This window comes from Abramis brama (assembly GCF_963993115.1).
Source record: "Abramis brama genome assembly, chromosome: 13".
Taxonomy (NCBI): domain Eukaryota; kingdom Metazoa; phylum Chordata; class Actinopteri; order Cypriniformes; family Leuciscidae; genus Abramis; species Abramis brama.
The window spans coordinates 13,552,291-13,567,311 of record NC_139975.1 but is presented as its reverse complement, the minus strand read 5'-3'; the positions used below and the strand labels follow the sequence as shown (position 1 = coordinate 13,567,311).

Sequence of the window (15,021 nt, the reverse complement as noted above, 5' to 3'; positions counted from 1 at the left end):
CCGAATTAGGCGGGACGTCCCGCATTTTGGGCCTAATTTATTTGTCCCTTGCGTGACCTCCCGTGTCCCGTTTTTTGACAAGCTGATAAACCACTGACTGATACAACAGCAACAGCAGCAGTGCTGACCACGACACTTGAGAATGATCACCGACACCTGTCATCATCCAATCACAGCTTTTTTTAATCACTGTTTTGAGACAAATCATTGTTTGATTTGCGAACATCCTCTGCCGTCTGGTCGCTTCCGCTTCAAGCCGGACTCGTCTCGCGCTAACGGTAATTTCCTTTCACTGTCCACGTTTTGATTTCGGCTAATCAATTTTGGCGAATGCAAACAACGTGATTATTGTTCATGAGTCTAACATCCAGCCACGCAAGAAAACATGTAATCTACCTGAGGGAATAATATGCTCAAAAAACATTTCTCATTATTATTAATGTTTTAAAGCTTTTAGAAAGTACATAGAAAGCTTTTGTAACATTATCTTAACTGTCACTTTTGATTAATGTAATGCATCCTTGCTGAATAAAAGTAGGCAATTACTTTCTTTATTTTTTTCCCCAAAAAATAATCTTACTAACCCCAAACTTTTGAACTGTAAGCCTAGTGTATAATGTTAAAAAGCTTTCTATTTTAGATAAATGCTGTTATTTTGAACTATGGTTTGTTTGTAATGTGACTTTTTTCATGTATGACATTAAAATTATTTTTAGAATTAAATACATAAATAGGTTAAGCAATACAAATGTGTTTATGTCTGATAACCTTTTAAACACAAACTTAACTGCAGACACTGAAATGACGTACAGTGTGTGATACAGTACAAATATTTTGAGTGTCCCTCATTTTCCTATAAATAACCACGATTGTCCCGCATTTTCCTTTTCTGAAGTTGGCAACCCTAACTGTCACACACACACATGCAGGAATACAAACAAACGCAAGCATGCACACACACTGACATCCACACACACATACAAATCCACACGCACAGACACACACGCGCACACACATGTACGCACGCATACATACACGCACAGACACACACACACACACACAGACACAAACACACACACATACAGACAGACATGCACATACTACTACTTTTTTTAGGTATATACATAAACACGCAATACAGCCAAATTGCTCCACGTCATTTCTTTTTGTGGAAAGCCAGTGCAGGCCTGAGCGGCGGACATATTTTGTACCGCCATGCGGTACATCTAGTTTTGATTAAAGATTACGAGGGCACACGAATTTTAACAAATAATGATGTGCCCGAATAATTAATTTATAATAAATACTGCAACATTCCATAAAACGACTAAATGTTTTCATTTTTTAATCATTTTGATTTCATGGTGTTTTGAAACGGGCATTGCACATGGAGTGGTAATAGCAATTATGGCCTCTAGATGGCACCTTAACCTTTCTTGTCTATATTAACCGTGCAATTGGTTTGGCAGGTACTGACAGTTTCTCCATCCATGCAGCTTTTCCAGTACATTTAAACAGTCCAAATCTTTTTCTTTTTTCTAGTAAACGTTCAAATGTCAATTGCTCAGTCAGCGCTCACCTCTGGTGCATTTGGTGTTAGTGGAGAGTTTTTCTCGCCTTTGTCATCCACAGGGAGCACAGAGGAAACAGCCTTAAGAACTGTAGCCCCTCTTTGTAACCCTATCCGAATATTAATACCCATCAAATCCTTCTGGGAATATTTCCCTACTTTCCTGGTGTCGAAAAGAATAACTTGATTTTCTCATTGCATTCCTCAGCCCGTTGAACTAACAGTGGTCTGAGGCCGTGTTAGGGAGGGCGCCGAGAGTCAACAGCCACTGCAGTGGCATCCAATTTTCAATTCCCACCGAAAATACGCGAGCTTTTGAGGGTCAAACTGTAGAAAATTATTTATTTATTACAAAAATATTAAAATACACTTACATGAGCACCAAAGTGAAACACGCAGCATGCAGTAGCCTATCTCAGATAAACATATTCTCACATTTATAGATTAAGAGATTTGTATATTGGCTCACAAGGGGTTTCTAAAGACCTGCAGAACTGAATAGCTTTTGTTTGAATCTGAAAATATATTAGCCTATCATAACGCCATGTTAACTGCTCATCTATAAATTGCAATGGTATACAATGCGTTGGAAATAAAATAGTTTCGATTGTAACTAGCAAACAGTGAGATTGCATTGACATAGAGAGGGTACGTTACATAATACTGTAATTATCAGAAAGTTGAGCTGAATACATATACAAAGTACCTTTTTAATGGTAATACAATAGAAGGCCTTGCCCCCTTTCCGTTTAGTCATCCATCTGGTGTCCCTGACATTTCCTTGCATAATTTCTTCACAATTAAAATGTTGCAAAACAAAACAAAAAAAGAAAACACCACATTTGAGCTAAATTACTGACATTAATGTTCAGAACACATTGTAAACAGGGCCACCAGTATTCTTAACACACATCACAGTTTCTCCAAAAATAAAACATCTCCACTCTACTTCCTGTGTAATGCTTGGCTTTGGAATAGCAAAAAGGTCCAAGTATTTTTCTTGGACTGTTAGCACTTGCTCGGGTTGCTTTGATTCACTGTTATTGGATTTTGAACTCCAAAGAACCTAAAGGAAAACTGAGGTCCACTGCAGCTCTACTGAGTGCGAGGCATTTTCCTTGACCTGAGACATTTCAAGGTAAACGGGCTCCATCAGAACTCGCGCAGTCCTACAGTACGGTCGTGGTCCTCAAGTGGTGGCCCTTAGCTCATGAGAACAGAGGCAGCAGCATTGGTCACCTGATGGTAACCTGTTAACACTGATAATGGAAATGCTGGTGTACTTTTCCCTCCATGTGTGCATGGGAGTGTGTGTGGGTGTGCATATCTGTGTAGACCTTGGTATAAATCTTTGGTGGACTGCTGAGAGCTGGGGGCCCCATTGCCATAAGTCTCTGGTTGGGCAGGTCAGGGTTGACGGAGCTTTGCATGCTGGGCTCCTTGTCAGGAATGTGATGGTCTCGATAGGTCGTCGGTCGGGGTGGCAAAGCGCTCTGGCGTCTGCGGCTGTGGCACAACCAGAGCACGATGGTGCCTACGATGAGCAGGGCAGCAGCTGGGATCCCAATGATAAGCGGCCAGGGAAGACCGGGGCTGATGTGGCGTGGAATCACATCTTTTTCCACCTTGGGATCTGTAAACAAACACTAGCATTTATTCTAGGACTGCACAACATATTGAAATAAAACTGATATCACAATATGGCTTAGTGCGATTTAAATATTGTAGTGGACAATGGAGGGGCATTGAAGTTTAAAAGGTTGATATAGTCATATTGAACTGGTAAAAAACAGTGTGAATGTGACCTATGAAAATTCAAGTGGAAAGAGATTTTTTAAGTTGGTTCTTGTAAAGAGTAAACCCAAGTATGAATATGAACACCTACATTTTTCAAGTCTTTCCTAAATTATTCAGCCTATTCAGTAAAAAGTAATGTCTCTGCTCTCTAGAACTATTCATTCTTTCCAAATAGAGTGATTCAAATAATTTGGTGAAACTTTCTGTATTTTTTTTCCTTCATATAGCTATATATATCAAACAAAGCCAAAATATTGCAGTCAGTTTTTTTTTTCCAATACTGTACAACCCTAACTTATTCACTGCAATATTAGTGCTGACCTGAGAGAACGGTGAGGTAGGCACTGCGGAAGCTGTAGCCCATGGTGTTAGCCCCTAGACAGATATACATTCCAGCATCCTCGTCGCGTGCCTTGACGATGGCCAGCTTGTTGAGGTATGAACCATCAGGTCTGGACCACACGTCTCCAGTGGGCAGCACCACAAAGTGCTGGCCTCCAACCTCCAGCGTGGAGTTATAGCGACCCTCTGTGCCTTGATCCACGCGCTTCAGCCACTGGATTACAGGCTTCACGTCACTGTGGACTTTACATTGGAATGAGGCTGTTCCACCAAACTCCACAGTTGTGTTGACAGGATGGGTACCAGTCAGAATGGGTTTGGAGTTGGTGCGCTCTGTAGAGAAAACCGATAAAAACTTAAAGTAACTTGAATATTCAGTCTAAACTACCATTAAATCACTTTGCACATTTGCAATTGAGTATAGTGTAATGGTAAACAGAAACAGCGTTCGGAACTATGGGATAGCAGTTAGCTATTGAGCTGTGGTGCTAATGCATAACATAAGTACCTGTTCTACCAATAATTTTCAGTCAACTCTGAACTATCCATATCAATAAAACTGGCAAAAAGTATTAATACATATTTTATAATGAAAAATATATATTTATATATATGATTTAAAATATTTATATATTTTTATGAAACATTTATAAATAAATATTTATATATATATTTTAACAAATATATTCCACGCTATGCTAACATTCCGTTTAGATATTACAACTCATTATTTATTATTAAATATATTTTATGTATTTTGAAATTAGTAATATACAGTGAGGAAAATAAGTATTTGAACACCCTGCTATTTTGCAAGTTCTCCCACTTGGAAATCATGGAGGGGTCTGAAATTGTCATCGTAGGTGCATGTCCACTGTGAGAGACATAATCGAAAAAAAAAAATCCTGAAATCACAATGTATGATTTTTTAACTATTTATTTGTATGATACAGCTGCAAATAAGTATTTGAACACCTGTCTATCAGCTAGAATTCTGACCCTCAAAGACCTGTTAGTCTGCCTTTAAAATGTCCACCTCCACTCCATTTATTATCCTAAATTAGATGCACCTGTTTCAGGTCGTTAGCTGCATAAAGACACCTGTCCACCCCATACAATCAGTAAGAATCCAACTACTAACATGGCCAAGACCAAAGAGCTGTCCAAAGACACTAGAGACAAAATTGTACACCTCCACAAGGCTGGAAAGGGCTACGGGGAAATTGCCAAGCAGCTTGGTGAAAAAAGGTCCACTGTTGGAGCAATCATTAGAAAATGGAAGAAGCTAAACATGACTGTCAATCTCCCTCGGACTGGGGCTCCATGCAAGATCTCACCTCGTGGGGTCTCAATGATCCTAAGAAAGGTGAGAAATCAGCCCAGAACTACACGGGAGGAGCTGGTCAATGACCTGAAAAGAGCTGGGACCACCGTTTCCAAGGTTACTGTTGGTAATACACTAAGACGTCATGGTTTGAAATCATGCATGGCACGGAAGGTTCCCCTGCTTAAACCAGCACATGTCAAGGCCCGTCTTAAGTTTGCCAATGACCATTTAGATGATCCAGAGGAGTCATGGGAGAAAGTCATGTGGTCAGATGAGACCAAAATAGAACTTTTTGGTCATAATTCCACTAAAGGTGTTTGGAGGAAGAAGAATGATGAGTACCATCCCAAGAACACCATCCCTACTGTGAAGCATGGGGGTGGTAGCATCATGCTTTGGGGGTGTTTTTCTGCACATGGGACAGGGCGACTGCACTGTATTAAGGAGAGGATGACCGGGGCCATGTATTGCGAGATTTTGGGGAACAACCTCCTTCCCTCAGTTAGAGCATTGAAGATGGGTCGAGGCTGGGTCTTCCAACATGACAATGACCCGAAGCACACAGCCAGGATAACCAAGGAGTGGCTCTGTAAGAAGCATATCAAGGTTCTGGCGTGGCCTAGCCAGTCTCCAGACCTAAACCCAATAGAGAATCTTTGGAGGAAGCTCAAACTCCGTGTTTCTCAGTGACAGCCCAGAAACCTGACTGATCTAGAGAAGATCTGTGTGGAGGAGTGGGCCAAAATCCCTCCTGCAGTGTGTGCAAACCTGGTGAAAAACTACAGGAAACGTTTGACCTCTGTAATTGCAAACAAAGGCTACTGTACCAAATATTAACATTGATTTTCTCAGGTGGTCAAATACTTATTTGCAGCTGTATCATACAAATAAATAGTTAAAAAATCATACATTGTGATTTCTGGATTTTTTTTTTTCGATTATGTCTCTCACAGTGGACATGCACCTACGATGACAATTTCAGACCCCTCCATGATTTCCAAGTGGGAGAACTTGCAAAATAGCAGGGTGTTCAAATACTTATTTTCCTCACTGTATATATATATAAATATTATATGTATAATTATTTAAAATATTAGTTTTTAAAAGATTTCACAAAAATCAATATAGCTATATTATTCAAATTTAAGACACAAAAATTTAGTTAAATAAGTCACATGTAACAAAAATCCATTAATACCTTTGCACTGGATAACAAAAACAAAGTTGCAATTATTATAAAATAAGATATATTATTATTTAATCATTAAGCTATTATATATTATAAAATTAAATATTTACTGTATATATTACCAACAAATAGATAATATTGCTGCTAACAGTCAACTTTGGCTACCAAACTCACCAATTACATCCACTTTGTAGGTGGCATTGATGTGTCCAGCTGCATTGGAGACGTGGCAGGTGTATTTGGCACTGTCCTGAGGCTGCAGGTTCTTCAGAGTCAGCGTCCACTGTGGCCGTTTACTCTGCTGAGGGCTGGGCATCTGGCTCTGGTCTTTCCACCATGTAATGACCGGTGTTGGATTGCCACTGGCCAGACACTTGAGACGCACCGAGCTGCCAACAGGCTGCTCTAGCACACGCCTGCGCATCTTTGTGGGCTGACTGAAGCATGGCTTCACTGCGGAGGAAATAAAACATTTACAGCATGAGGTTATGGCTGGATGACAAAACATATTCTGTTAGATAGTCACACATCAGTGATGAAATGATCTCTCTTAAGCTCTTTCAGGATGCTGGCACAAACAAGGTCCATGCTGTTGAGTAACACTGAGTGAAAGGTGACGAGGGTGTGTATCAGCTGCTCACCCCATGGCTCTCCGGTGGGGTCCTGCAGGGTGAGATCTGCGTTAGGTTCTGCCTCGTCTGGCGGAGTCTGGTTATGTGTCACAGCTGCATCGTCTGAAAGACACAGTCCAGAGTGATGAAGCATGAGAAATCTTTACTGTTTCATCCATGCTTCACTTCAGTATTCTAAACATGCAGATTCAAATAATCAGTAGGAAGAGTGTGTCACATGTACTGTATGCTCTTTTTTTTTTTTTTAGCTTCTGTGTTCCCATTTGCCTTAGTTCCCTAGTTAGTGTCCCTGGCTGTTAATTAATTTCTACACACCTGTTTCTGTTCTCCCTAATTATGTTATTTATCCCTGAGTATTTAATTCACGAATGTCCTGTGTTTCTTTGTCTGGAATAGTCTATGTTAACATGGCTGTGTTTGTTAGTTCTCCTACGATCTCCTGAGTATTCCTTGTTTATTTTATTAAAGACTGTTTTTGTTATTAATGTCGTTAGTCGTGCGCTTCATACAGCCAACCGTGACAGAGAGGAGGAAAGAGATTTCTCAGTATGAATCATTGTGCATTTCTATAAAACCTTATTATAACATTAAAATACCCAGTGGTCCTTAAAGCATTTGGACACTTAAGCCACACGTAAAAAAGTATCTGCATTAGATGCCAAATACTGAACAAATTGGCAATTAGAGAGGGGGAAAAAAAATTCTCACAAATAATAAGTTTCAAATTATGTATTGTTCAATAGATATATTATTTAAAAATAAGACAAATAGTCACACGCACAAGTCACATCTAAACAAAAATGCATAAATATCTTGCATTAGATAACAAAATATAAAAATATGGCAATTATTATAAAATATTATATCTTTATATTTAATTAGCACAAACAATTTTCAGAAAATAAAATAAAAAAATTGGTTAAAAATGCTAAAACAATAGCCGCAAAATTAAGACAAATATTTGGACACTTTCATACTTTGTTGCAGAGTTAATAAGATTTTGCTAGAACGTCCATGTGAACTGACTTCAAACTAAAAAAACCTTTGGTCCAGTTAGAAGTAAACAAAATGTCTAAGAGTGTAGTTCTGTCATGTCAACTCTTGGGGTGTTTGGCATGGTAATGGTTATGACAATGTTGTTATTTGGTCTTGGCGGAATAGATCTGCTACGTTGCTGCTGCTGTTGGTTATTGCTGCTGCACAGCAAGTACAGGACTTGCCAATACATTCACAGACACGCTGCTGTAAGCAAGTAAGACATGCTGTTGCTGTACAATATAGCGTACATGAATTACATGTAGCAGATCTATACAGGTGGAGCTGGGGAAGTAGGAGGGTTTCTGAAAGAGTGCTGCACTGCTAAGGCAAATGCTGACCGAGTATTTGAAGGTTGAGCACGCAAGCTCATTGGCTACTGATACAGCAGAAACCAATCATCTGTGCCCTATAGAGAATGATATGATTGCAAGCGTTTGAGTCGAGGACCTATTAGCCTGTGTCATAGAGTTTCATGACAGAATTTTGTATTTCTGAGGAAAGGTTTAGCATAATTTGTTTTCAAGTGACATATACTTTGACATTTTTAATAAAAACACTTTCTTATAAAATAGGATTTACTTACAAATGATTTCAAGCAAATCTCTGCTACTCAGAGAGCAATTTAAATGTCAGCTTGTTTCAGTATCCGTGGATTAAATTCAGAATGAAACTATTTAATTTTTTTAAAGCATAGCCTAAGTTAAAGTATTAAAATCTTGTTTAAGAACCACAGTCTAACACAATGGATCTAAAAAATCCTCAAGTTCTCAGGCATACTTTAAGGGATAGTTTAGATATTGGTCCATAAATCAGCAGTCAGATGTTGCTCTAGCAATATGAGCTCTTTCATCTTCATACCCACTATTAATGTCTGCAATTGGTGTAATGTAAATCATGTTGAATGAGCGGGTCAATGCAAAGGCCAACACTTGGTGAGATTTATTTGTAGTGCTTTGAGAGCCAACAGAACCCCTCTGTGCAAAAAAAAAAAAAAAAAAAAAAAAAACAAGAACAAAAAACCCCCAAAAATCAATGATTTTGCTTGGAAATCAGTGGACTGTGAGGTGTGTAAAGGATTGTGTGTTTTCAGAACCGTTGACATTTAAGAACTCCATGGGAACGATAACCAGGTCGAACCAACTTATTATTTTGGAGGGGTTTGTGCGCAGGGGGTGAGCAAACACTGTTATATTGTTTCTTCTCTCCGGTTTCCACACTGTTTAAGACACAACACTGTGTTGACTTAACCCTGGACAGGAAACCAATTAACTGGCTTTAACCTAAACTGTGCAGACAGAGCTGAGAGCGCTGCTTTGTTTGGGATGAATTTCTCTGGCTTGGTTCACAGGAATGCACAGAGAACCCTCTTACTCCCCTGAATCCACAGCAAACTGATCGTCAACACACACACACACACACACACACACACACACAAGTGTGTACATGAGCCGAGCACAACATCTTTAAGTACACATTACTTATTCTGGGCAATCCCAAATAAACAAGCCACAAATCAACACTGTGGCAACAAATGGTTCTCACATGGGAAGGTGATGAAACTACTTAATAAAATGCCTTCTGAATACTTTCCATAGTTCTGTTCAGTCAGCGTCATCAGTGGTTGGTACAGCTAGTACTTCACTTAAGAAGAAAAAGTGAAACCAAATATTATTATGTTACTTTCCCCCCTCCATGACACATAATTCACTATGATTCTGGTACCAGTTTGGATACCATATATACTGTTTGGTGGACTAAATATTGTAAAATAAGCAATAAATGGTAAAAAAAGTAAAACCAATGATTTATTTAAATGTTATACATTTCTTTGTAAACAAAAAGAAAAACAATCTTTTCTTTTAAGTGCATAAAAGTTATGCAGTCATAAGTTTAAGCACAGATGACTGAAATGTTCCCCATGATCTTAAAAATCTTTTGATGTAAAGAAAATAACTTCTATATATGTTTTTAATTTCTTTAAAAACGTATGTAATAATAATAATAATAATAATAATAAAACCTTTGACTGTTAGTGTATATGCACGCTTTAAAGTTTGGGGTCAGTAATTTTTAATGTTTTTGAAAAAAGTCTCTTATGCTCATCAAGGCTGCATTTATTTTTTATTAAAAATATAGCAAAGCAGTAATATTGTGAAATATAACTGTTTTCTATTTTAATATGTAATGTATTCCTGTGATGACAAAGCTGAATTTTCAGCATCATTACTCCAGTCTTCAGTGTTACATGATTCTTCAGAAGTCATTCTAATATGCTGATTTGCTGCTTAAGAAACATTTATTTTCATTATCAATGTTGAAAACAGTTGATAAAGAGTTGGAAACTGTGATTATTTTTTTAAGTATTCTTTGATGAATAGAAAGTTCTAAATAACAGCATTAATACAAATAATTTTAACAATGTAAAAGTCTTTGCTGTGACTTTAGATCAATTTATCAATGCTCAATGCATGAAATTATTAATAAATAAAAGTTTTAATAATTCATTATTGCTTCAAATTATTTTATTAATGAATAGAAGTATTTCTTTTAAAAATCCTTACTGGCCCCAAACTTTTGAATGGTAGTGTATTTTCACATTACTGAACATGATGATGAAAGGTTGTGTCTCTTCAGCTAGGAAAGCCTTCAAGCTCTCTGTTTTTCTTTAGTTCATGCTGTCCCGAGGCTGTGTGTGTAGCTGCTGTGGAGAGCGCACTGCACCTTTGTCCCTGCTAACCCCTCTATGCCAAGCACAGGCCTTGCATGTTCAACACAGACATTCAAGCCAAAGCTAGCAGAAGTGTTTTCACCAGCCTTCAGTCCATTGTTACCTTTGGCCCTGGGGTGTAGGAGCAAAAGTAAACCATTGGCGCTCTATTCAGCACCAGCAGAGTGGAATAAGAGGAGCTTTATGTGGGCTCAAGTGGTCTTACTGAGAGCCCAACTCCAGACTCTAGTTCTCTGGATTGTGAAGGGCGAGTTCTCTAAACAGGTGTCCAAAAAGACAGATGTCTTCATGACACAGCATTCTAGAGCTGTATGGCATTGTGAGTATTACTATGCATGTTTCTAATGGAGTGAATTCACAGTTGACTTACTCTCAGTGATGTTTTTGCACTGGTGAGGCAGGAAAAAATTGGTAAAGGAGCTCTGAAGCTCTGAAGGACAGGCAGGTCCTTTTCCTCTGCAGCCCTATAGAGATACATATAGAGAGGTGGTGCCCAAAGAAGGTGGGCTTGGTCAAGGTCCAAAGGCAGCCCCACAGCTCAGCTTTCAAATTATCTTCATGAGGACTCAGTGTTAATAAGGCTCACATATTATTTTTTCCAACTGGGATGAAGTTGAAAGCAAAGCCTTCAAAAAGGTTAATTCTCCATTCATACCTGTGCGCAAACATACAATCCTTTAGATCTGTCATATAGAGCTCACCATACTTAAAAAAAAATCTAAGCAAAACAAACATTGAATAGAAAGTAGGGTGAAACATTTCTAGTGATTTTGACCGACAAGGGCGACATCTAAATAAAATAAACATCAAAGGAAAAAAACGGTCTTGTTACCTTTTTTCTATTAAGGTCGTAATGAAGATTGAAGATGGTGTAGAAACTCACTGAGTCGTTTGACTGAGTGATGCAGTGTTTTTAAGGTAATAGCCTATCCCTAACTGAAACCATGTCTGTTCCAGTAAATCAAAAGAAAACACAGCCAATGCCGTTTACCATAGTCAGATTATAATACTAGGTATGAAATAGTACAACATATATATATATATATATTTTTTAGTACAATAGCACTTTGGAGTGCTTGCCAGCCCTTTTGAGCTCTTCCAATAATTTTGTTCTAGATGAAAACATTACAGAGTTCTAATCTCCCTTGAAAGAAGCGCGGTTATGTGTTTTCATGTATTCAAATGTATTAAAAAAAACTGGAGAGAGATGAGAGGGAAACACAAAGGAATAGACAGCTGTTATAAAAGCAAGTGCTTATTCCTGCCAATAAAATCAAAACAAAAAAAATGAAATCAGATGGGTAATGTAGATAAGCTTTCATGCTTTTAAACAATATGATTTGTTAGCTTTACAAATACACCTCATTTCCATCTGTATATTTGGCATGGCATATCTCTATAAGTGCTGACTGGAGGCAAATTAGAGACTGTTGGTACATTCACAGCAGGCAAAGACAGAGAGAAGCAGAGGAGAAAGGGTAATTAGAAGTCTCCTTGTATCTTTTATAGAGCCATAAGTGGTTTGCTGCAACAGTCATATGGCGACTCGGGAGGAAATTGGCCAAACCTAATGTGCCCGTGTTCTTTTCTTCTGTTGTGAGTGGAGTGGGCCCGGAGCATCCTGCAGAGGACCCGGCCCAGCCTCTGGCCCCTCTAATGAGGTGGATGAAAGGCCCTTTAATGTGGCTCTCTGATGAAGGTGGGTAATTTGCATCCCTTTAGTTTAATTAAAACCTTTGCTACCCCTGCAGCTCAAAGAAGGCTCAGTTGTATGCCATGAAACCAAAGCCATGATGTGATTAGGTTCTGGTTTGAATTGCACATCGAAGAAAAAACAGGGTGGGCATGAGATGCATCAGGGAAATACTGGAGTCAAAATATTTAGTGCATTTACTGGATGCTATAATTTTAAAAAAGTGGGGTCTAAAAAAATGTAGAAATATTGGAGAAGGACGAGGAAGATGTGGAGCAGACATGAGGGAGGGAGGAGCCAAGGTTGAGCCCTGACGGACCTCTTGGGTGGAACCTTGGGGCTGACCAATGGAAATGGTGCTGTCAACCTTGGAGACCCCTGTGGAACTGAAGGGTCCAGTGCGACATCTTGGATCAGAAAGTCCCAGACGATGCCTCCAGCTTGAGTGGATGAGGCGACGATGGGGTGAGAAAGAAGGGGGTGACACCGGGGGAGTGAGGACTGGAATCGGAAGGAAGGAGGAGCCCTGTGGAGCCAAAGGGGTGGATTATTAGGTTTGGCCTCTTCCGGGGGGGGGCGGACTTCCGGGCCTCGGTCCGCAGTGAAACCTGGGTAATGAGAGACCTGGGTAATGGTGGAGCCGGAGGGACTAGGGAGCCCGGTGGAGCACTTAGTGATGGCTGACCACGGTGGAGCTGAGGGAGCGTAGAGCCGAGGCAGAGACGAAGGTCTGACAGGCCGAGGTGGAGCAATGGGACTGGAGGCGGGGGGTGAAGACGGGATCCAACTCACAGCGTCGCGTTGGTGGTGAGGGGGTCTGAGGCGATGCTGACGAGCTGGAATGAGTCAGCGGAGCGGGAAGAGCAGAGGAACTGCGAGGCATCAGCGGGGCAGGTAATTACAGGAAATTAGACAGGCCTGTGGTGAGGATGGTGACATTGGGCTGGGCAGGACATTCGGTGGCACAGGGTCATCCATGATGCAGAGTGTGGTGGGCTGGGAATGGACGTGCTCAGGGGTGAGGACATGAATGGGAGCTGGCCCAGTGGTAAAATTGATAAGCCAGCGCTCCTCTACTGGTTCAACGATGGGCTGTCTTACTGGCGCTAACTCCTCAGTGGACCCATTAATGGGCTCCAGCCTTGGGACGGATCAGGTGAATGTCTCTGGCTCCGGGGAGGACACTGTGGCTGGGTCTGTCTCCGAGGATGGAGGGGGCTCAAGCTCGTGGTCCGCGGCAGGCTCGGGCTCTGGTTCCATGGCGGGAATTGGCTTTGTCTCTGGGTCTATCGTGGGGGATCTCTCTGCTTTACTGGGACACTCCGGGCTGGGATGATGTGTCCTTTCTTAAGTAGTCAGAGAGATAGCTGCTGGAGGTGTTGATAGTCCTGGGGAGTCGGAGTTAATGGTGTCGTCGTCCCATGTTGAGGGAAGATCTGCACACCCATAAGGCATAATCAATGAACTCTATGAAAGGACGGTGATCCTCCCCCAATAGGCCCATCCTGGTCTAGAGGAACTGTTTAAAAGTTTTGTCGTTCCAGTGCGCCTTGTGGTAATCCAGGCTCCTTGAAGTCCTCTCCAGTGGATTCAGAACTTTAGACTCCACTATAGGCATGAACAGCTAATCTACAAATGTTTCATCCAAGTAAAGGAATGATGAAATACGATCAATATTATTATATCAAAATAGAATTATATTAACATTAAATCTTTTCTGGCTTTCTGCTGCTGAAGTTACAGACTGTCGTTACAAAAAAAAAAAAAAAATCTTAATTACTCCAAACTTTTCAGTATAGTGTATGTGCCCTTACATAATATTATAACTTCAAAAAGGTGCTCCTTAAAAAGTTGGAATTTAATGCTGATTTCCACTTTTCAATAATCAATTAAGAGATCACTTCTTGAAAGGATGGTGTTTTTTTTTTAAAATATTATTTATAGATTTTTATAATTACCTAAAAAAAGTGAAAATATGATGTAACAGGGTTGACGGATAACCAAGTTGGAAATAAAGAGAGATTTTGACTAAACGCTACCTTTTATATTCATGTATTGTTTTCCATCTTGCATAAAAAAAATGCTGTTACAAGGTGAAATAATTTTTTTGTACACAAATGTATATAAAACACAAATGGCACCCGTTTGTAGAATGACTATTAGTATCTAAAGAATAGACTGTAATATAGTAGTATTTATTTGTTTGATGTCAAACACATCATAAGAACCGTCACAAGCACTGGAAAATGCTCTTAAAGCCCCCCTTTGATCATGCGTCACTCTAATACTGATGTAATCCGTAATTATGATTACTTGTAATATGACACGGAGCTTCACAACTTGAGCTCTCAAGAGCGTGTTTGTTTCATTTCTTTCATTGTAGGGAAATAAGCTTGGGCAAGTTCAAAGCACAAACACATATGGACACAAATGAATTCATGCTTGTGAATAGCAGAAGAAAAGACATGAAAAAGGGAAAGATGAAAGGATGCTTGATGGAATTGAAACCAGTCTGGACTCACATGAAATTAAGCTGAACAGAGAGAGACATACAGAGTTTGCAATGGCATATAAGAGTGAGTTCAGGCTGGGAAGTGAGAAGCATAACTGAGAAAAAAACAGTCTGTAACTTCAGCAGAAGGGCAGAAAAACAAATTTAAATTATGATGTAAATGTAGGCTGAGGAAATGGTTTCTGCTGATTTA

At 39.7% G+C, this 15,021-nt stretch overlaps 1 protein-coding gene across 1 annotated transcript in view; it reads right to left on the bottom strand.

The window, feature by feature from the left end:
• Positions 1-1,887: 1,887 nt before the first annotated feature.
• The window catches only part of fgfrl1b (fibroblast growth factor receptor like 1b), a 37,335-nt gene continuing 24,201 nt past the window's right edge, over positions 1,888-15,021 (bottom strand). Inside the window, exons 4-7 of the mRNA XM_084133473.1 lie at positions 6,867-6,959; positions 6,400-6,678; positions 3,689-4,042; positions 1,888-3,203 (exon numbers count right to left, since the gene is read on the bottom strand). Of these exons, the coding sequence (XP_083989599.1) occupies positions 2,824-3,203; positions 3,689-4,042; positions 6,400-6,678; positions 6,867-6,959 (1,106 nt within the window). The 3' untranslated portion in view covers positions 1,888-2,823. The remainder of the gene's footprint in view (positions 3,204-3,688; positions 4,043-6,399; positions 6,679-6,866; positions 6,960-15,021) is intronic.